Genomic DNA, 21,934 nt, shown 5'->3' with positions numbered 1-21,934 from the left:
GTCAGTAATTTCTCTTACATTTGATCCTAATCCTCAGTGCTGTACCTGCAGAAGGAGCTGCAATTTCATTTTGTTTTTTAAATTAGTTGCTGAAATGCTGAGGACCCATACAGACTAGGATACAGAGAGTTCAGAAGAAGTAGGCATTTTGTATAATAGGAATTAAATGTGTATTGCTATATGGAAAACTATTCTTCTTATATCCATGTACAGGAGCCTTTGGTAGTGGGGTTGGCACTATAATAAAGCAAATTGTTATCACTTCTCCATTTTAAACTTCGTTCTGTAGGAACAGACATTGTAAAAAGGAGTCACTTTACCTTTTCTGCTTGTAGAATAAAAATGTATTAGGGGTAAACAGTCACAAGATCCTTGCAAAAGGTAAGCAAAACTGAAATGGTCTGTAGTACAGGCTGTTTTCAAAACCCAGTGCACAGAAGTTGTTGGGTCGTTAGTACCCAAGGAAAATATACACACCAGTCTGTACCTATTTTGACCAAATGAGTGGGATTTTTTTTTCTATTTCTTGTAGAAACAAGTTGGTAGATTATGGATATTAAATGTATTTGTTAGGAGCCTATTTTGGCCATAAAGAAGTAGTAGAAATGCACTTGCTCTACATCACTGCTATCAATTTGTGTGTGTAAACTGATCCTTATTTGGGGGAGGAGGTGTGAAAGTAGTGCAATCTGGAGATATCTGGAGAGGTGAAAAGCATTGCATATCTTCCCCACATGCCTCACTGCTGCTGATTCTAGCTTGAGGACCTGGTCTGCTCTCCTCCTTCCCTTTCCCAACTCAGCTACCTGATCTGTGCTATTTTTGTTCAACAGGCACCACCACTGCTACTATGAATCCACATCTAGTTTTCAATTTAACTGTGATTTGTCCCGTCCTTTCTGCTTTAGAGAGACTTTATTGTTCTTTCAACTTCAACTATTACCTTCTATTTTTTAGTTCCTGCTTTAATCGCCACCTTGCCACTCTAAGACATCCATAAGGAAAAGATGTATAAAATAGCATGCACACTATGTCCAATATATACTCATTAATTTTATTGGTCTTTTGCAGGAAGAAGATAACCTACAAATGCTACATCTTTTTACAGAGAGACAGTCACATATGTTAAAGGATTTTGGGGAGCAGCTTGAATCTAGCATATGCAGATTGAAAAATGATGTTGCCCTTATAGTTAAAAAGAAGAGAGAAAGCATGGCTTAAGTAATTCTTGAGCAACAGTGACTTAGTTACTTAATCATTAATCGTTGCAGTGTGCCAATTATAGGTGGAGAGCCAAACCACAACCTTAAGCTAAGCTTAACGATTTATGCTTTAATTGGTACTTGGTGGAAGACCAAGCAGCTCAGCTTTCTTGTTAATTACCCAGATAACGTGTAGAGACTTCAATTTTAGAATGTGGTAATTTTAAGTGCTGTAGGTCATATGCTGTACCATACACAAAGACAGACCAAAGCTGCTTGCTTGTCATACTAAATCTGAAACTCAACTTACAAAAGTATTTCCCTCCACATCTCTAGAATCACATGAATAAGATTTATACCATGAAGCACCTATCTTGATAGCTTCTGCACTTACATAACATGTAAGTTAATTTGTTAGCCTTGTTTGACCTGTCTTTATCTTAATTGCTCCATCTACTCTTTATGTTCTTGTTTTTCAGCCCAACTCCTAGAAATAAGGAGTTGGATTTTCCTACCATAAAGCCCATTACTGAGAATTACAAGAAATTTAAGTGTGTCTTGTTTTTATGAGTACCAAATCATACAAAATGACCACAGTACAAATAAGTGGTCCCTTCCCCTAAATAGTCATAAGTAATAGCTTGATTAACTAAGGCACTTGTTATCCAGGCCCTTCAGTGGTAAATGGAGTTATTGACTGACAAATTGATGTTTAGAACCTGTTATGCTAGCTGAAAAGCTCTCCAACTACTGCCCCCAATCTACCATTCTGGAGTTCTAATACCTGTAACACACACATGCATCCCATTAACCTCTTTCAGCACATATTTATACAAGATTATAATTTTTGGCAGATGCTGAAGCAGTAATTTCCTCTAATACTCCTAAAGCATGAGGTGGTGTTAATCTCTGTGCATCAGCTGGTTCACTAATGACTACACAAAATGCTATAATCCTTTTAATACCATTGTTAGCAACAATACAACTGATTTGTAAATGTTATTAGGTTTTACATCTGAATACGCTCTTGGTACATTAGTTCATGCAATTGTAGTTTTTCTTGGAATTATTTTGAAACTTCAGGCTTCTGACTTGCTAATAACAGAGAACTCAATGCCATGTTTGTTCAGCCGATCAATCAGTTTTGTTTTAGAGAAAGCAGCTCCTGGAGTATATACGCCACCTCTGTTAAATGAATTATAAAACCATTAAAAGATGTACCAGTAGTTGATCATTGTGACATTTAAAATAGGTAAAATGCATCTAATTTGAGGACTGAATTATCCCAACTACCGAAGATACAACCATTTGTCCTAACTACAGTATTGCCAATGCTTATGAATTAATTGAGACTGGATTTTTGGTGCCTGCAACAGGAGTTGATACAAGCTCATTTTGTGGATTTTACAGTCTAAGGACCCAAACCTGCCCTTACCCCCTGCCTTCATGGATGGACTGTCTCTACAGCAGAGAGGTGTCTTAAAGCAGCAGGAGGCAGGGAAATGCTGCTGCATCAGGGGTCCTAGACCCAGCTCTTCAGCTATTCCCTCTGCTTCTTACTGCCCCAGGACCCTCTCTCTGTGATGATGCTAATCCCTCCATGAAGGCAGGGATCACTGACCAGTTCTCTCTCATACAGCTCTACCAGCATGGCCAGCCCTGAAGCATTTCAAAAGTAACTTTTATACAAAAAATGATAGCTACATAAATATCAGTAATTACTATATTTAAAATCTTAATGGCCCAAATAACAAAGTTTAATTTTAATTATGCTTCTCTTCTGCCCTGGGTGCAGCAGTGACTTTTCTTCAACTACAGGGGAGTCGCATCTTATGTGGGGGTTAGGTGCTGAAGTCAGCGTTTAAGGCGAAAATCGCGTATAGTCAAACGCTCATTGAGTGGAATGGCAGGCAGAATCGCCCGCACTACAGGTACAGTATTTAAATTATTTTGTTTTTGTTTTTGTTTGTTTTGCCAAGCGTGTATAGTTAAAAGCACCTATGATGCGACTCCACTGTACACTTCCTTTGTGCCACCTGGAGAAGCAGCCCCAGGGCAGTACGGGGAAAACTAAAAAGCTAATTGTCCACATAAATAATTTAGCTAAGTCTTATCTTCTGTAATTAGATAACTGCATAAATATATATATATTATCAGAATTAAAGTGATTAATTTAAAATTATTTTTTAAATACTCAATGTGAGAATTATTACAAATAATTATGCATTGAGTTATAGAAAGCTTAGCTTGGGGTTTTTCCAGAACTTAATAAGGTGGTTGATTTTGTAAAGACACAGCTCACATAAATCTCTATTGAAAAAATTGGCTAACTTGATACATAAGGAGCATGCTGTATGTTTCCTGGATGTTCGTTTTCCAGCTCCATTTTAAATGCACAGAGGACCAGGGGGTTAAAAAGAGCCCCTGTCTGAGGCCACACATACAGTACATAGGAAAATAAAGACTCACTGTTTAGGAAGAGAACTTGCATCCTTTAGCAGCGCTACACCTGCCTGAACCATTGCTACTGCTGTAGCAACATAGCCAGCATCTGCAAAAAATGTGATAATGGAGTAGATAGTTATCTGTTGAGCCACCAATAAGGTGTGTGACAGCTTGTTGAAGACTGGTGTATATAATTAGATGGAATATAGAGCCAGAGGTGTTAACATAACCCAGTCACTCTTCAACATTAAACTGTGTTAAACATGGATCGGGGTTTAGTACCATGGGGGAAACATCGTTTAACAAAAGGTTTAAGATGAAGGAAACAGTTAATACTTTACAATTCAAATGCTGTAAGTAAGGCTTTCATTTTAACAAAGTTCCTTTTCCCTTTAGTTGGCGAGAATCTTTAAAAGAAAAATCCTTGTTTGGCAGACAGATAGTAATAACTGATGTTTTGGGGGAGAAAGTTAGTTTAGAGACTGATGCTGCTGCTGTTGAAGTCAAGTCCTATTTCATCAGTGTTTGGGATTTAGCTGGAGCTGTAGAGGGGGTGGATGTCCCTGAGGTCCCAGAAGACTGAGAGGTGGCAGCCATGTGGTGAGGTTTGCTCTTAGCCAATCTTTCTTTAAAGACTCACAAAGGGAATGGTGGGTGGAATAGCCCATCCCCTCATTATTTTGTCCACCAATTAGGCCCAACTTTGGTTCACTGATTTCTGGTTCCACACTTCTTGTTTAGCAGGCCTGATCTTAACACAGTCCTTGCGTTATAGCAGTAGATCCTTTTGTTTGTACTAATTCCATCTGTCTCCCTTTTGCAACTTTTCCTATCAACATTTATTACTGTAAATTATTTTGACACTTATGGGCTTTCACATACATTTTACAGCTGAGCTTCCAATTATTTTTGTAATAATTGGGCCTACAATTTTACCCTATCACTAAGACTGAAATCTAGGCCGCTGATTGACTGTCTTGACTATGGACCCATCCCCATGGACCAATAGTCTCCTTCTTGCAGGCCCCTACATAGAGAATAAGCATGACTGGTAGATCTGGAGCTTCCCAGGATGAGCACATGGCACATGGCACATATTTAAGAGGAAGGGCTTCACCACCACCACCGTGCACAATAAGGACTTGCAGGAAAGAGATGACAACACACACAGAGAAAAGGTGAGATGTGACTCAGGGAAAGTACATCTCAGGACTTAGTTCTTTACAAAGATCTGTAACTCTTGGCTGCAAAGAAATTGCTTGACTAAACCTGTGTTCCTTGCTTTCCTCCCAGGTTGTCCCCAAAGCAGTTAAACTAGAAGCCCAGAGTGACCATAGGCCAGCTGGGCATTCTGAGGCACTGGTTTCATAGTCTAGGACAGCTGAGCCCTGGTGTCCACATCCCAATTAAGGGCATCAGCCAAGATGTCTGTACCTAGGAATGAGCCCTACACTCCCTTACTGTCAACTTAGAAGCAGATGGGCCCCAGCACTTGGGTCCAATTACAACAGACTGGTGACTATACAGTAAGGCATGAGGCCACTTTGTAACAATCACAAAAGTATCATGAAAGTACTCTCTTCACATCACTTCTAGCTTATTCCATCTAGGAAGTGAGACTAATATCAGAAACTGAATAAATTTACATAAGGTATATTTAGGGTTACCATATTTCAACAAGCAAAAAAGAGGACGGGAGGAGCCCCGCCCTAGCCCCGCCCCTGCCCCTCCCACTTCCCGCCCCCCCAGAACCCCCAACCCTCCCCCCGTTCCTTGTCCCCTGACTGCCCCCTCCTGGGACCCCTTCCCCTAACTGCCCCCCGGGACTCCACTCCGTATCTAAGCCTCCTTGCCTCTTGTCCCCTGACTGCCCCAACCCTTATCCACACCCCCACCCCCAGACAGACCCCTGGGACTCCCACGCCCCATCCAACCACTCCCCACCCCCTGACAGCCCCCCCCCCAGAACTCCCAACCCATCTAAACCCCTCTGCTCCCTGTCCCCTGACTGCTCCGATCCCTCTCCGCACTCCTGCCCCCGACAGCCCCCCCCAGAACTCCCAACCCATCTAAACCCCTCTGCTCCCTGTCCCCTGACTGCTCCGATCCATCTCCCCACTCCTGCCCCCTGACAGCTCCCCCCCAGAACTCCCAGCCCATCTAAACCCCTCTGCTCCCTGTCTGCTCCGATCCCTCTCCCCACTCCTGCCCCCTGCCCCCCCTTACCCTGCTGCTCAGAACAGGGTGTTGGGCTCTGTGCCAGCCGGACACATGGCTGAGCTCCCCTGCACAACACAAAACCCGGTCCCTGGCCCTGCACAGGGTTGCCGGAGCGGGCTGCAGGAGGAGGAGCTGCCGGCCGGCTCAGAATGCAGGGAGGGGGGGGTGGGAGGAGGAAGCTGCTCCGGAGTCCAGCCCGGGACTTTCCTGCAGCCCTCCCAGCCGCTCGCTCTGCCTGGGGGGAAATCCCGGACATTGTGAGTGCTTTACAAATTCCCCCCGGACGCTATTTTTAGCACACAAAAGGAGGACATGTCCGGGTAAATCCGGACGAATGGTAACCCTAGGTATATTTGTAGGCCTAATTACTACAATAGTACTACTTAATGGTGAGCTCAACTGTGACATATGAGTAAAAGTTCATAAAATGTCACTAAGCTATAAACAACATATATTGATGGGAAAAGATGCAAAAAGGCAACAGACTGAATTAATACAAACAAAAAGGCCTACTGATCTAACTCAAGGATGGTAATATCATGCGCGGTGAACATCAAAAGGGTGGGACTGAAAATCAACATTTATTGTACTGGAAGTAGGCCTAACTAGTGGACAATGAGGGGATGGGTTATTCCACCCATCACTCCTTTTTTGGAGGCGAAGGGGAAATCAAGAAGCAGCTGTCTGGCAACAACAGCTCCAGAGAGACTTACCATCATGGCTTCCACCCCCACTGTCTCATAAGTAACACCACTAGGCCTTCATCTTCCTGCTCCAGAGAGGGAGCCAGCTAACACCACCTCCACCTGGGATAAAAGACTTTTACAAAAACTTTCCCTTTCCCTTCTTGTCTATCCTGAATCTGGTATAGATCATATTTTGCAGCACTGCTGTAAGATTGTAACCAAGAGGCAGTTAAAACCTGTACAAGTTTGCCAGGTCTCCGAGTGGCTGATAAAACTATGTGCAATAGTGTTTTTCCAATAGTGAGGATGGAGGTGAGTCAACACCAGAGAAGCTGCATATTTTGTTTCCCCTTTTGTGTTTGTTTGTTTTGTTTGTTTGTTTTTTTAAGGAAATGGGATTGGATTTAAGGACAGCAACAGGTCCAGCCCAATTAACTCCCCAAGACAGTTATTACTACTTAAACACTGTCAACTGTGGATGTGGGAGTCCTTTTTAAAAAAAAATTCAGCTAGAGGGAAAGGGAGCAAGGCATGTTGCTAAAATAAAAGTGTTAACTCTTTTTTTCTTTCTTTCCTATACTTTAGAAATATTTTTAAATCCTTTATTTATGATGTGTTTGCCATGATGCTAAGCAGGTTAAGGTCTCTCTATACCAAACCCTCAACCTTGTTTAACATTAGACATTGACAGGGTCATATAACACCTTTGTGCCCATTATATTCCATCAAAATTAATAATGCTACACAGGCACTCTGGCACTCTTCCCAAAAATCATGCAAAAGTAGTTTGGTAGTAGCAATGGCTGTGTTTAGCCTTGGAATAACAGTAGAGTGAAATGCAATTAGTGTTGAAATTCCAGGTTGCTACATGAAATGGAAGTCCTCCATAAGTTAAGGCAGTAAGCTAATTTTTTTTAATTGTAGTAGTGTTATTTACATCTATTGGTTTAGTTTCTTGCTTATGTAACACCCACAACCTTCCAACATCACTGCTTCTTTATAATAGCTGGCAACTACACAATGGCTTCCAGCTATATTCAAATACTCTTTACAATGCTAAAAATAATGGTCAGTAGAAGAGGGGTACATGACAAACAGCTGACCTTGAATTTTTAAGATGACCATAATAAAACATTCTGGCTTCCTTACCTGGTCCTTTCACTTGGGTGCAGATTTTTACATTTGGTTTGCCCTGTTGTGGATCTTGGCCCTCGCAGTATCCCTCACCAAAAAATGTCATTGTAAAGGATGATCCATCTATCTGTAATGCAGAAGACAAGAAGTACATTCATTTACAGAGTATCCATTTCTTTGTGTAATACAACAATTTGTATCTAGCAAGTGTACTTCACTTTTTATACCTTTGCATAACACTATATATTGCACCAAGAACTTTTCTAGTCTCTCAGCCCAGATTAACTGACTTGGGCTGCAGGGTTAAAAATAGCAGTGTAGATATTTGGGCTCTAAAACCCTCCTTGCAGGATTTAAGAGCCTAGGCTCCAGCCCGAATGTCTACACTGCAATTTTTAGCCCCAAGAGCTCAAGTCAGTTAACTCAGGCACTGAGTTTCTACCATGGGTTTTTTATTGCAGTGTAGACACACCCTTAAGTGGCAGACTCTAGACTTTTGCACTGTAATTTGCATAATAAAAGCAAACACTAAAATGCTGTATAATTGTGGATGAAAGAATTAAATTACCTGCTTTTGTGTTGGTCCTTTCTTTGTAAAATGTCCACCAGAGAAAAGTTCTGGGTACTGCAAAAGAAAACCCAAAACTAAATTAGAAGAAGCAACAGGCCAGCATGTCTGAAATGTTAAAAAAAATGAAAAACAATACTTACTTTTGTCAGGAGATTTCTTCCAAAGCTAAACTTCACAAGAAGAAAAAATAGAAGGCCAGCAAACATCAGCTTAATAACAGATGCAATACCACCCACTGTTGCATAAGCTGCGTACTGCACCTAGTACAGGAACACAAAAAGATAAGTTTTCAGTAAAAGAGGAAAAAACTATTCCACTGTGCTGATGTCAAAAGATATTCCACAGCAGAAAGATTCTGAAGAACCTTTAAACAACTTTTAGGACTGGTCTACACTACAAAGTTAGGTCACTTAAGTACTGCACATCAACCAAGGCTGTGAAAAATTTCACCCGTTATGCAACATAATGAAGCTTCCTTAAGACACTGCTAGGTCAATAGAAAAATGTTTCCACTGACCTAACTACTGCTTCTCGGAGATGTGGATTTAGTACAGCAACAGAAGGCCCCATTCTATCGCTGTATAAAGTATCTACACTGGAAATGCTGCAGTTCAGTGTCCGATATACACATACACTCAGTTCCAACCATCTTTGACTAATGCTGCATTTTCAGTATTCACAGTGAGTAGAAAAAATAAGGGGAGAATATAATTTTGTGGTGAAAGCTGTAGAGAGGGGATATGGTAAACAAGAGAACAGTGCAAAACAGATCGTAAGCCAGACACATTACTTTTCTTCCTCCTTTAAAACTACATTTCCCATCTTTTTTTTGCCTCAACACAAACAAAACTAACTTTGTTTTAAATGATTCAAGAGACTGCTGGTACTCATCTCCTGCTGGGAAAATGTGTAAAAGCTCAGCACCCGCACATTGTGAACATAGAGCATTTCTCACCTTGATGCTGCCCTCAATCTGCACACCCAAATCCCACAGACATCAATAAAAATATCAGGTGCAGATCGAGAGTGGCATTACCCCTTGATCACAATCTACTTGCTATGCCCTAAACAGACCTGACAGTTTGGGGGGTGGGGAGTAGGGAATGAAATAATAGTATTCCTTAACGCACACAGGAAACCATTAGAAGATGTTAAACTAGAAAAGGCTATTTTTAAGTGTTTGATGCTGTAAGTAAGGTTGAAATAATGAAGGCCAATGCATAATATGGATCAGTATCTTATCATAACATATGTTTAAAATGGTGCAGAATCACATGGAATGAGCTAGAGTCAAAATTTGTTATATTTTATGTTTGTAATAATGGGCCAACCGCCTAAACCTCTGGGTATAAATTACATCATAATTAGAATGAAAATTATTAACTATATATACTTCCAACACTTGACTGTGTCCAAAAAAACAACAGAAATAAACTTAAAATTGCCCCAATACTTCTCTAAAGAGCATAAACAATATTCTAACTCAACTGCTTCACCCAGTCTTATAAATGAAACACTCCTCAGCCTTCCTCCAGCAAAAACCTGAAGTAGATGATGAACATTACCCTACTTTCCAAAGTGAGCAAACACCTACTCTGATGAACTGACAAGAGAGGCAAGTTCCAGGGTCAAGAACTTCTAATGAGAAAACTCTTCCCACAAAGTTTGAGTCTAAGAACTTGTTCAACTCTCTCTCTCTTATCTGTATGGAAGGTATATAAAGAGAAGCATTCTTAGATAGCCATGGTGCAGACCCTATAGGGATTTATAGATTAACTGGATGTTAAACTGCGCTCAAAAGCAAAGAGGAGGCCATTTTATGTACTGTACAACATGGCTCACAAGACTAAGATGACAAGCTGCATAGAGTGTTAAGTAGTTTAGCCTACAGTTGACAAGATTCATGAAGCAAAGGTATTAGATCCACACCTGAAAGATAGTACCCTGCTAGCAAAGCACAGGGTAGGGAGGGGTAAAAAAAACTAGGACACCACTGCCAGCTGAGATTCTAGGAGCAAGTGAGTCTCCCACAAGAACCCCCAACTATTAATGTCTTTGACTGACGCTCAGTAATGGAAAAGACAATGTGTTTGTCCCTTCTCTAGCAACTCTAAATCTGTAGCCAGTCTAGTCTGAAGATAGTTGATTTGAAGAAAAAAGGAAGAGATGCCACTGAAAGTGCTACAAAGAACAACAGAAGACTGATTTTATAAACATAAAAGCAAACGTACAGGTGTTTCTTTCAAATCTGTGTGCAAGTACCGTTGAGTTCGTTTTACAACAGAGACGTCTGATCCCATGAATGGAATGGAGTACTCTTTGAATTCCTGACTGTAAAACACTAGTCCTCTGAAAGCAAAAGAAACATTCATTAATATTTTCCTTCACTTACAGTATTGTCACCTGTATAGCTATTCTTTTCAAAACTTAGCAAGTTGTAAAACTGACTTATAATTGTAACAACTTGGACAAAAATAGAGCTTTTTTGGTAAGCATTTTTACCCCATACTCTCTCTTTCCTTTGGATTTAATAAATAATCCAGAAACCTGAGCCAAATTTATCCCTACCACAAACCAAAGGCATTTGTATTACCGAGGGATGAATTTGACTTACTGCCTGTACAACATTTTGTCCTTCCATAGCAGTAAGAGCTTTTTAAATGTAATGGTTTAAGTCAGTAAATCTAGGATCAAAGAGTGCTCCTAACAGTTTCTCTAATAAAGCTTTCAGTACAGGTGATGTTACAAAAAGCCAATCAGTTTTGATGCATTTTTCCCCTCACTGTACCTTATCTTGAAATATCAGATACATTAAGCCTTTATTTAAACAAGTTATTCGTCCAATTATACCAGACAGGAAACATTCCTTCTTTTAGAAATGTATATTAAAATATAATCTAATTATAAAGCTGTAGGGGAAAGATTAAAAAACAAAACAAAATTCTGGTTTTTTAAGTTTCTCTTACCTTCTTTTTAGTTTTGCACCAATGATTGGGAGAGGTTTGTGTCCTATCTGCTTTCGAAGCGTCCTCAAATTGCCTTGATCTGCAAGGCCATGAATAGCTGACTTCCAGGTTCCATCATGGATACTGTAACCCTAGTGAAATACCATGAAACTGTAACTACTCCAGTATCTAAAATCCTGACCTAATGTTTAATCCAGCCTGGGGAAACTCTTTCCTTATTACGACTTTTAACATTTCTCATACTATGTCTACATGCACGACCAGCTGCATTAAAAAAATATACTGGCACTGGCCTACTGACAGCAGCTCAGGTTGTTATGTTTTAATGTATTTTGCACGTTTTCCCCGCCAACTCTTTACAAATGAGCCTTGCTATGATAACTAGTCTTTTGATTAAAAACATTTATCAGTTACATCAAGACCAATAAAATTATTTTTCATCACCACCACAAAGGGCTGGCATCTAGCTTGTTCGTTGGTCCGATATAGCTTCCTGGCAGTTTTGCAAAGCTGCTACAAAGGATAGGATATTTTGATTATGGGTAAAAAATATGTATTTGGTTAGCTGCTGTCTCACAAGCTTTGTAATGTTCATATTATGTATGCTTGTGGCTAATAAGCATGCAATTTTAGAAGACAATATAAACAAACTAACCTCAGGTCCAGATTTCACTGTCAGGAAACTTTCAACTGCAGTTAGGGTACCTTTAATGGGGAAAAAACTGTTAAAAAGTAGTTCATAACATATGCAGTCATACAGCAGTGAACTAGACAGTAGTTCACCCACTGAGGGACACATCCCGACAGACTGTCAGAGGACTGACATCACTAGCAGAGGAGGAAGAGTAAAGTAAGACTCCAGTATTGAAGTACTTTATCTCCAAGGAAAATAAACGAAGATTGTAAGCTAAGGCTATTTTACTCACATTGAGTACCATAGGCAAAGTGCTTTTATCAAAGTATATGGTATTATCCTCACTTACTAGCTGCCATCCTTGTTTTATATAAAGAAAGGACAGCTCAGTGATTAAAGAAAAAAAGGGAAAAGATAACATCAGGGCCCAAAGCATTTTTCACCTTTGCTTTGACATTAAGCATTATGTAGGCTATTGAAATTTAGAGATGAAGTCACAAAATTTGGTAGCCCTTTTGAGTGCCATACAATAAATCAACTTGTTCCTCTGCATTTAACTTATTGTATATATTTTACATTTTGCTAGGTAATGAACAGCAAAACAAATTTTCTCTCCCAAATCTTAGTTTACTGTCTGCTATATCTTAAAGCCAAGATACCACCTTTTAAAAATTTATAAAAAAGATAATTAGTGTGGTATCACTCATGTGAGTAATTGTGTTGACACTTTAAAGGAAGGTCACAATGAAAGGTATTCAGTATACTAAATGCAATTCTACTGGACACAGAATCCATAACTGAGAGTGGGGTCAAGTTACAGCTGAAATGAGTTTAATCATTTCAGTCTAGCTTCTACACATCTGTCCTTCTTAAAGACAAAATAGTGACAATAGGACACTGACAGAAAGACAGAGTATATTATGGCTCCAACATCTACTACTGTCTCTCTGATAAGCAATAAATAAGGCTATGATTATTTCACAGAGATCACGGAATCCATGACTTCCAGAGACCTCCATGACATTTTCTGCCCTGGGGCTGGAACTGTCAGCAGGCAACCCCACAGCTCTCAGCCGCTGCTGGCGGGCCCCCAGCAGCTCCTAATGGCCAGGCAACAAGGGGACCCCGGAGTTCCCAGCCCCAGTAAGCGGCGGGGGGACACCCCCTCACAGCTGCCCAGATGCTGCGAGGGGGGCGCAAGGGGACACCAGAGCTCCCAGCCACTGTGGGTTATGGACCCTCCTCCCTCCCCATTTTGTCAGGGATATTTTTAGTAAAAAAATCACAGACAGGTCAGAGGCTTCCGTGAATTTTTGTTTATTGCCCATGATTTTTACTAAAAATATCCGTGACAAAATCTGAGCCTTAGCAATAAGCACACGACAAACAAACCAGGATCAAGGATTGTGAATCTCAGCCCAACATAACTATCAAGATAAAGGTCACACTTAGATAAATCACCTTTCAAATTGTCTCTGGTGTATAACACTCCCATATCTGCTGGAATAGAGTCAAAGCCACTGCTTCCAACGACATATACCCCCTTTTCTGCAGCTTTATCATTATATTTCAGATACATTCCTTCCAGAAACTGAAAAATATTAAATACAAACATTTTAAAATGAATAATCCTGAACTGTGGTTTAATCTGAACATCAAGGAAACATGCTAAATTAACTAATTCTAACTTTAACCATAACACAGAGGGAACCTCCTCCTTTTCAGGTTCAGTTAGAAAGGAGCCTTACGTCACCATGTGCGAGTCAACAGACACTGCTGCTGAAAAACTTCCGGCACATAGCACACATGTGCATCCACATTTGGAATACATATAGAGACCATCACTTCAAGTACAGTTTATATTCTAAATAAAATAAAAAACTATTTATTCATAAAACTCCACATCATACACATATTGTCTATAACACAAGTCTTATCGGGTGGTAACAGTATAGCAGTAGACCACAAATGTATCTATTTACAATATTCAATGTTCTTTAGTCATAACATATTCACAGTATCTTTGTGTAAAGTGTAAGACAGTCAAGATATGTATCTTAGATATTGAAAACAAATAGCTCAACTGAAAAGCCACTCACACAGAAACATTTGAAATATTTTAAATCCGGTGTTTCAGTGAAAGTTATCTTTGTTCTCTTTCCTGTGGAAGATACAGTGTTACATTCTGGCCACCCTATAAGGCCAGTGATTAATTCTGCATAATTATGCTTCCCTCTTTTTCCTTTACACCAATACCCTACAGAAAATTATGAGCCATCAAGAGCTAATATCACTAACCAACAGAACATTCTATACTTTTGAATTATAGAATCATAGGACTGGAAGGGGCCTTGAGAGGTCTTCTAATCCAATCTCCTGACCCAAGGCAGGACTAAATATTACACTGCTCTACAGCCAAAATGCTCCTGAAATAAATGTAGTCAAACTTTACTAATTCTGGGTCACTGAGAACGAAAATGATGCTTAAAATTGTTGATTGGCTCTAGTTTTCAAGATATGCTACTGGGTCAGTATATACGACCCTTGACTTGGGAATGGCGGAGGATAAGCGAGTTATAAAGGGAAGAGATCTCAATTTAAACCAGAAATGACTAAAATACATCTTTGACTGGATCTATGAATAAATCTATGACTGGGTTTGGACAATACTGGCTTTTTAGGCAAAACAATGAATGATGCAATCTGAAGCTGGTATTGCGTCATACATGATATGAATTGCATCATGTTATTCCTAGTAGTCATGGATCTTGCAATCATAACAAAGCTTACATCACTCTGCTGAACAAATTGCCCTACATCAGCTCTAGAAATCATACAGTGTCGTGCTGTCTTATTTGTCAGTGTTTGATTTTGCAAAGGGACACATTTCTGTTTAGCCAAAGTGAGCAGAGATGCCTCGTACTTGTGTGAACAGTGCAGATAACTTCTGCTATGTTTGTGGTGAAGTGACTTTTGCATCACAAAAGCGCAGTATAACCACTATGGTTAAGAAAGCCTATCTCCAATTTTGCAGCCAAAATAAAGGTGATCAGGACAAGAGGTGGGCCCCACACATATGCTGCAACACTTGTGCAACAAATCTTTGCCAGTGGTTGAACAGGAAAAGGAAATCTATGCCTTTTGCAGTGCCAATGATTTGGAGAGAGCCAACAGATCATACCAGCAATTGTTACTTCTGCATGGTGCCTCCAGTTGGAAAAGGTGTGTCAAAGAAGAAAAAGTGGACTGTCCATTATCCAAACATTCCATCAGCTATATGCCCAGTTCCCCACGGAGAAGGACTGCCGGTTCCTGATGCACCAGAATCATTCTCACTTGAGTCAGACAAGGAAGAGGAAGAGGATGAAACCTCTGGTCCTGAACCATCAATGTCACAGGATCCACATTTTCTACCATCCTCCTCCTCTGAACCACACCTCATAACACAAGGTGAACTGAATGACCTTGTCAGGGATTTGGAACTACCCAAGAGTAAGGCAGAGCTGTTGGGCTCCAGACTACAGCAGTGGAATCTCCTGGCAGGTGATGTTAGGGTTTCCATCTTCCATGACCGTCAAAAGGATCTTGTCCCATTTTTCTTCATGGAAGGTGATCTTGTAGCCTGCAACAAGATCGATGGTGTGATGGCAGCCCTCAACATCGTTCACGATCCAGATGAGTGGAGACTGTTCATTGATTCATCGAAGACGAGTCTTAAAGCTGTTGTACTGCATAATCTGCGAATGGGATAGTCGTGCAAGAGATTCCCTCTGCATCAAGAAAGATTGGCCACTCCGACAGTCATTGGAGCCTGGGAGGAAAAGTGTTCAGCATCCACCACTTGTTGAATCAAGGAAGATTTTGTTGTTACCACCCTTACACATCAAGCTGGGTCTGATGAAGAACTTTGTCAAGGCCATTGACAAAACACAAGCAGCTTTCAAGTACCTCCGTGGAAAATTTCCAAGGTTAAGTGAAGCTAAGATAAAGGAAGGTATCTTTGTTGGTCCTCAGATTCGTGAACTTCTTCGAGATGATGCATTTGACCATGCACTGCGTGGCAAGGAAAAGACGGCATGGAAAGCCTTCCAGTTAGTGGCAATACATTTTCTCGGAAACAACAAGGCAGACAACTACAGGTTGTTGGTGGAAAACCTCCTCAAGGCATACAAAAGCCTTGGTTGCAACATGTCACTAAAGATACATTTTTTGCACTCTCATCCAGATTTTTTTCCACCGAACTGCGGAGCAGTGAGCAACGAGCATGGAGAACGATTTCACCAGGACATTGCAACAATGGAGAAACGCTATCAGGGCAAATGGAGCCCATCAATGCTTGCAGACTATTGCTGGACAGTGACGAGATGCTCCATTTAATGAATACAAGAGACAAGCCAAGAAGCGCTGAGTAGACACTGAATAGGACTAAACTATGTACATAATAGTTTTTTGCCTTTTGTTTCATAATAAATTTTATATAACCCTTTTGCTGATTTTTAAAGTGTTACATAAACAGGACAGGTGAAATATTATCATGTAAAGCAACCATAAACACATGAAAAGACCTAGGTTTACAATTTATGATTAAAACTCTACTATCTACACAATCTACATAGACATAAAATGTAAAATCTTAAATATCTTAGAAACAATAGCCAGTTGTTTTAATTGTCATATTTGAATTCAGCACATCAAAATACATAATAAATAGCACATTTTATCTCTGAAGCAGACGACTTCTCAAAAATTGTAGACCAGTGTTATCAGCCCATCCCGGACAGGTGTTTGTCATTGGAGGTTTTTAAGAGCAGGTTAGACAGAGATTCTACAACCTCCCTAGGCAATTTATTCCAGTTCTAAACTACCATGACAGCTAGGGATTTTTTCAAGTGAGATTTTAAACCCCAATCCAGCAAAACATTTAATCATGTGTTTAACTGTAAGCACAAGAGTAGTCCTGTTGAAGTAAATGGGACTACTTATGTGCTTAATTTTAAGCACATGCCTAAATGTTCTGTTGGATTGGGGCCTAAAATCTCACTGATTTTTTTTTTTTTAAAGCATCATTACTCTGGTAAAACAGAACTGTACAAACTATAATTTATTTTAAGGGGGAAGAACAAGACAGCAAAGAATCAACCTTTAATATTTACTTATCTATCCTCTGTGAAAGCACATCCGATCAGCCATATTTCACATTTATATAGCATCTTTATCATCTCCAAGTTCTGGAAGACTATATACATATACTGAGTCACTGAAATGCAGACGCTGGCATCTTTTAGGCACATACATTAACTCCTCACTTAAAGTTGTCCCGGTTAACGTTGTTTCGTTGCTGATCAATTAGAGAACATGCTTGTTTAAAGTTGCACAATCTTCCCTTATAACGTTGTTTGGCAGCCACTTGCTTTGTCCACTGCTTGCAGAAAGAGCAGCCTGTTGGAGCTAGCTGGTGGGGGCTTGGAACCAGGGTGGACTGGCAGCGCCCCCCCCACCCACCGCCCATCAGCTCCCTGCTCCCCTAAGTTCCCTATGCAACAGCTGCCGAGCAGGCTATCAATTGCCAGCAGTTCAGCTGTCCCTCCCCCCACGGCCATGTGCTGCTCCTGCACTCTGACTTGGAGCTGCTCCCGGGAGCCTCCTGCTTGCTGTGCAGGGGGGAAGAAGAGGGGGGCTAATGTCAGGGTGTCCCCCTCCCTCCCCCCTGCTCCTGCTCTCCGCTTTCCCCATCTCCATAGAGCGGGGGAACACAACAGGGCTCAGGACAGAAGGAACTTGCTGCCAGCAGCTGCAGTCTCAACTTGCTGATCTACTTAAAAAGGCAATGTACTTAAGAGTGGCATCAGTGTACTTAAAGGGGCAATGCGCATCTCTCTCTCTCTCTCTCTCACACACACAGAGGGTGTGTCTCCCTGTCTGTCATGCTGTCTCCCCTCCCTCCATTTGTGCTGCCTTGTAGAGTGTGCGGCTATGTTACCAACGTGTTAACCCTTGGGGGCTCAGCCGAGTGCTAGTTCATCATTTAGCAGTAAGGCATTCCCTGGGAAATATCCCACCCTCTTACTTCACCATCTCAATCAAGCTTCACAGTCATCATCGCTGTGTACAGTATTAAATTGTTTGTTTAAAACTTATACTGTGTGTGTGTGTGTATATATATTAGTCTTTTGTCTGGTGAAAAAAATTTCCCTGGAACCTAAGCTCTCCCCCCCCCCCCCCCCCATTTACATTAATTCGTATGCGGAAATTGGATTCGCTTAAAGTCACATTTTTCAGAAACATAACTACAACTTTAAGCGAGGAGTTAGTGTATTACATTGCTCAATTGGGGAGGGAGGGAGCATTTTAATCAAGATCATCAGAGCAAATCCCTATTCTTAAAAATAGTGTACATGGAATGTTTAATGCGCACACACACAGCAGAAAGGAATTACATTTTAAAGGTCTCTTCTAAAACACTTTCATGAGTCAACTCTACCAAGATTTGAACCTGAATCTCCAGCGAGTTGAGGTATTTCACATGTGTAGCATAGACCACTAACCCATCCTATAGAAAAGTTACAATCTATATCTAGGGAACCTACCAGAAGATATGACATTTTACTAATTTTGAATTTTCAAGATTTCCCAAATGATTTAGCTAACATCATTTCTGAAAGTAGAATTTAGCCTCCTAAATCACCTGAGCACTTTTGAAAATTGTACCCAGTATTATTAATCAGCACTTATATAGTGCTATATGTACTCAAAGCATTTTATACACATGAACTAATCCTTACAACACTCCTGTGAAGTAGGAATATTAACTACTTGTTTTCCTATTTTATGGTTTGGAAAATAATGCAAAAGATGAAACCCCCAGATGACATCACAGTCAAGGTTGGGATTTAAAATTCATGAGTTCCTAATTTTCAGTCCCATACTGTTTCTAATGACTGTTGCTAAGAGTAAGAAAGGGAAACTAAGAACACATTTAAAATCACAGCTTAGAGACTGAAAAATATTTTCCTGTTCAGGAATATCAGTGAGAACTAAAGATGTGACCCAAATATATTCAATAAAACTGTCTTTACTAAATTATTCATCTGATGTTTTCAAGCGGTAATTCATTCATTTGTTCATGTCACATACCTGAGGTTCTCCACTGATGTCAACGCAACTTGTGCCATTCTCAACACAAGCTTTCACTACTGGTTCTCCAAAAAACCTGTACTATAAACAGAAAAGGAAGCTATTTATCTTACTTGGCAAATGTGCAATAAAAGCAAATATTTTACAGACAGTTTTACTAAATGGAGCAAATTATCACAGTAGGTTGGGCATTACCATTTGTTAGGATATGTCAACAAAATGCAACAGAGTTTGCCCTATGCTGACCTAAAATTCTTGAACTCATTCTTTGGGGGCATTTAAAGGGATACCATCAACTTGAAATTTAATTGGTTATCTAAAAGACAAACACTTCAAAGTAGTTTCAGGCACTACATCTATTTCAGATTCCTCAGCCAGTTTTTGTGGATTTACATTACATTTTTCAATGAAAATGTTCTCTCTTCTATTGCTGTTAGACTCACACAAACAACAAGGAAAATTAATTACACTGGGGAAACATTCAAATTCAATACACACCTGAAGTGCTGTCAAAACAGAAAACAAAAACTGTTTGCTTTAATCTTTCAGATGTAGACATCTGTGTGGTTAGTACTGTCTGAAAAATGTTACCTATTATAGTTGTCTGATTCTTAGTTATTAGTATCCCTTTAAATTTTGAGTTGCAGAATTCCCTCTGCCAACTCATCCACAGTAGATCAAAGGGCAAGAGCTGGAAGATAGGTGCTGCCAAGACACGTAGAATGGGGGAGTGGAGCACATGATAAATCTAAATTTGTTTTTAGTATTAATGCAAAACAATAATTAAGTAGATTAAATTGCCTTTACTGGTTTTATTTTCTAAACAAAACATATGCAACTATGGTGCAATCCGTCACGTGCAATAAGCAGCCATTCCAAATTTACTGTCCGAAGCAGCAGCACAATCTCATTAATATTTATTTATTCAAGAAACTATATTTAATTTTTAGAGTTTCACAGCTCGTGTTTTGATCTTAAAAGACCGCATACTCAGTTACTACATGTTTACAGTATACCAACGCCTTTTGTCTGTAACAGCATGTGAATTGCTTGTTTGTCCATTTTGTTTCTGATACTTAGAAGACTGATACTTACTGGGCCTACACAGTTGAGAACAACAGCTGCCTGTTTAGCCATATCAGCAAGGGAGGATGGGTCACTGACATCACAAAGTATTATGCCAACTTCTGACTTTAGCTCTGGCTTTCCTGAGAATCAAAAAAAGAATAAGTGTTACAAGAGGAGCCTGGTACTATCAGGTTACTATCCTCATCAAATTTACTTGCTCTTTCTTTTAACTACAGTTCTTATTGTCTTATTTATGGTATGAATAGAAACAAGGATAGGAAGGAAATGGGATGATTTTCCAGCACATTAACAAACTAGGGCTTTTCCCTCCATTTTGTGGGGCAGAGGAGGATTAAACCCCAGTGGTGTCAGAAGTAAACACCAGCAACATCCTGTGCAACCTCACAACAGTTGCAAGAGATCTTGGCCTGATTACCTGGGCCAGAAGACTATGACTATTATTACAAATAATAATTGCTATCACAGTTGCTGCTCAAGGCCCCAAACACAGATGACAAGACCACCCCACCACAGCAGAGCTGCCCAAATCTTACTGACTGCTCAGCACCTGCAGGGCCGGATCCCCACTCCACCCACAGGAGCTTGAAGGAGGGCTCCCCCAACATTGGTGCCCAGTTGCCCCTTCCATCCAGAACGTTAGGAGTTAAAGGAGATTGAAACAGGAAAAAGAGCTCTTAAGGCCCTAGCCACAGGTGGAGAGGGGCATGGGACACTGCTATCTGCATGGGGGGGGAGAAGGGAGTGAGGAGCCATGGGGGTGGTGGCACTGCCATCCGTGTAGGGGAGTGCTGCTATGCCCACGAGGGGAAGTTGGGGGGGGCGCTAGGGGCTAGGCCATGGTGGGGGGGCACTGCTACCACCACAGAGGGAAGGGGACCAGGCAGGGCCATGTGGGGGTGCTGCTATCACCACAGAAGGAAGGGGTGATTGGACAGCGCAATGGGGGGGGGGGAGCTGATATCACCACAGGAGGAAGGGGGACCCAGGCAGGGCCATGAGGGACATTGCTACCACCACAGGGGGAGGGGGCCCGGGCAGGGCCATGGGGGGGAGGGGGCCCGGGCAGGGCTGGGGGGGGGGAGTGAAGAGCCGGGGTCCCCGTTTCTTTAGCCCCTGTCTTCTTCCCTTACCCAGCCTCTCAGCCGCCCTGTCCAGCACCCCCTGCAGCTTGTCCCGGCTCCTGCCGGCCACGGCCCAGCGCAGCGAGCCCCGCAGTTCAGCCCCGGCCGCCACCCGCGCCACCTCCTCCGCCACGAAGTGGCCCGTGAAGCCCGAGGCCCCGAACACCACCAGATCGTAGGGCCTCCCGGCCGTCGCCCCGCCGCGGGTCGCCATGGAGACAGAGCGCGCGCGAGCAGCTGAACCCAGCGCGAGCTGCTCCGGGACTAGTAGCGGTGGGCGCGGGACCCAACCCCAACCGAGCCACAGGGAGGAATCACGTGACCCGCGCCTGCCCACTGCAGCCCCGCCCCGGCTTCGAACGCCGCCCGCGTGCGCCCGCCCAGACCGCTGGGGGCACCGGGGGAGGCGGTGCGGAACTCCTGCCCCAGTAGAAGCAAACTGACTTTTTGTAGAATAGCTACTCAGCGGAGTTGATTAGCGATTGGGCAGAGCTCCCTTAGCAGTTGTGCCGTGGTTTGCAAACAAGTTTTAGAGAGAAATGATCGTTAAAATGTGCTTGCCAAACAATCTGCCTTGCAGAGATTGCAGGCTGCATAATGGGAAAACAAAATTATGTGAAAACTGAGGCCCCAACATTTGCAAAACTGTTTGCAAAGAGGAACTTTCCCACAAAGGAGTGCAATAATTGCTGGTAGAATAATGCACAAAATGGCTGAATACCACACGGCCTG

The 21,934-nt window shown here is 41.5% G+C and overlaps 1 protein-coding gene across 1 annotated transcript; it reads right to left on the bottom strand.

Annotated features, from left to right (window-relative positions):
• Positions 1–1,033: 1,033 nt before the first annotated feature.
• Positions 1,034–21,575, bottom strand: SCCPDH (saccharopine dehydrogenase (putative)). The gene is made up of 12 exons (XM_005311504.5): positions 21,212–21,575; positions 20,088–20,200; positions 18,993–19,073; positions 13,320–13,449; positions 11,880–11,929; positions 11,225–11,355; positions 10,490–10,607; positions 8,399–8,518; positions 8,256–8,312; positions 7,703–7,814; positions 3,672–3,753; positions 1,034–2,387 (listed from the first exon to the last, which is right to left on the bottom strand). Exons 1-12 carry the CDS (start codon positions 21,414–21,416, stop codon positions 2,282–2,284), a joined length of 1,305 nt encoding a protein of 434 aa, XP_005311561.2. The 5' UTR covers positions 21,417–21,575; the 3' UTR covers positions 1,034–2,281.
• Positions 21,576–21,934: the final 359 nt, after the last annotated feature.

The sequence above is a fragment of the Chrysemys picta genome, chromosome 3 (assembly GCF_011386835.1).
Source record: "Chrysemys picta bellii isolate R12L10 chromosome 3, ASM1138683v2, whole genome shotgun sequence".
Lineage (NCBI taxonomy): Eukaryota > Metazoa > Chordata > Testudines > Emydidae > Chrysemys > Chrysemys picta.
The sequence above is the reverse complement of the archived record's forward strand: the minus strand, read 5'-3'. Positions and strand labels throughout refer to the sequence as shown.

Coding starts and splice junctions, on each gene's coding strand:
- SCCPDH (XM_005311504.5), bottom strand. CDS start 21,416: ATGGCGACCCGCGGCGGGGCGACGGCCGGGAGGCCCTACGATCTGGTG. Junction 11,930..13,319: donor CACCAGAGACAATTTGAAAG/GTGATTTATCTA, acceptor TCCCCATTAAAG/GTACCCTAACTGCAGTTGAA. Junction 10,608..11,224: donor GGTGCAAAACTAAAAAGAAG/GTAAGAGAAACT, acceptor TTTTGCTTTCAG/AGGACTAGTGTTTTACAGTC.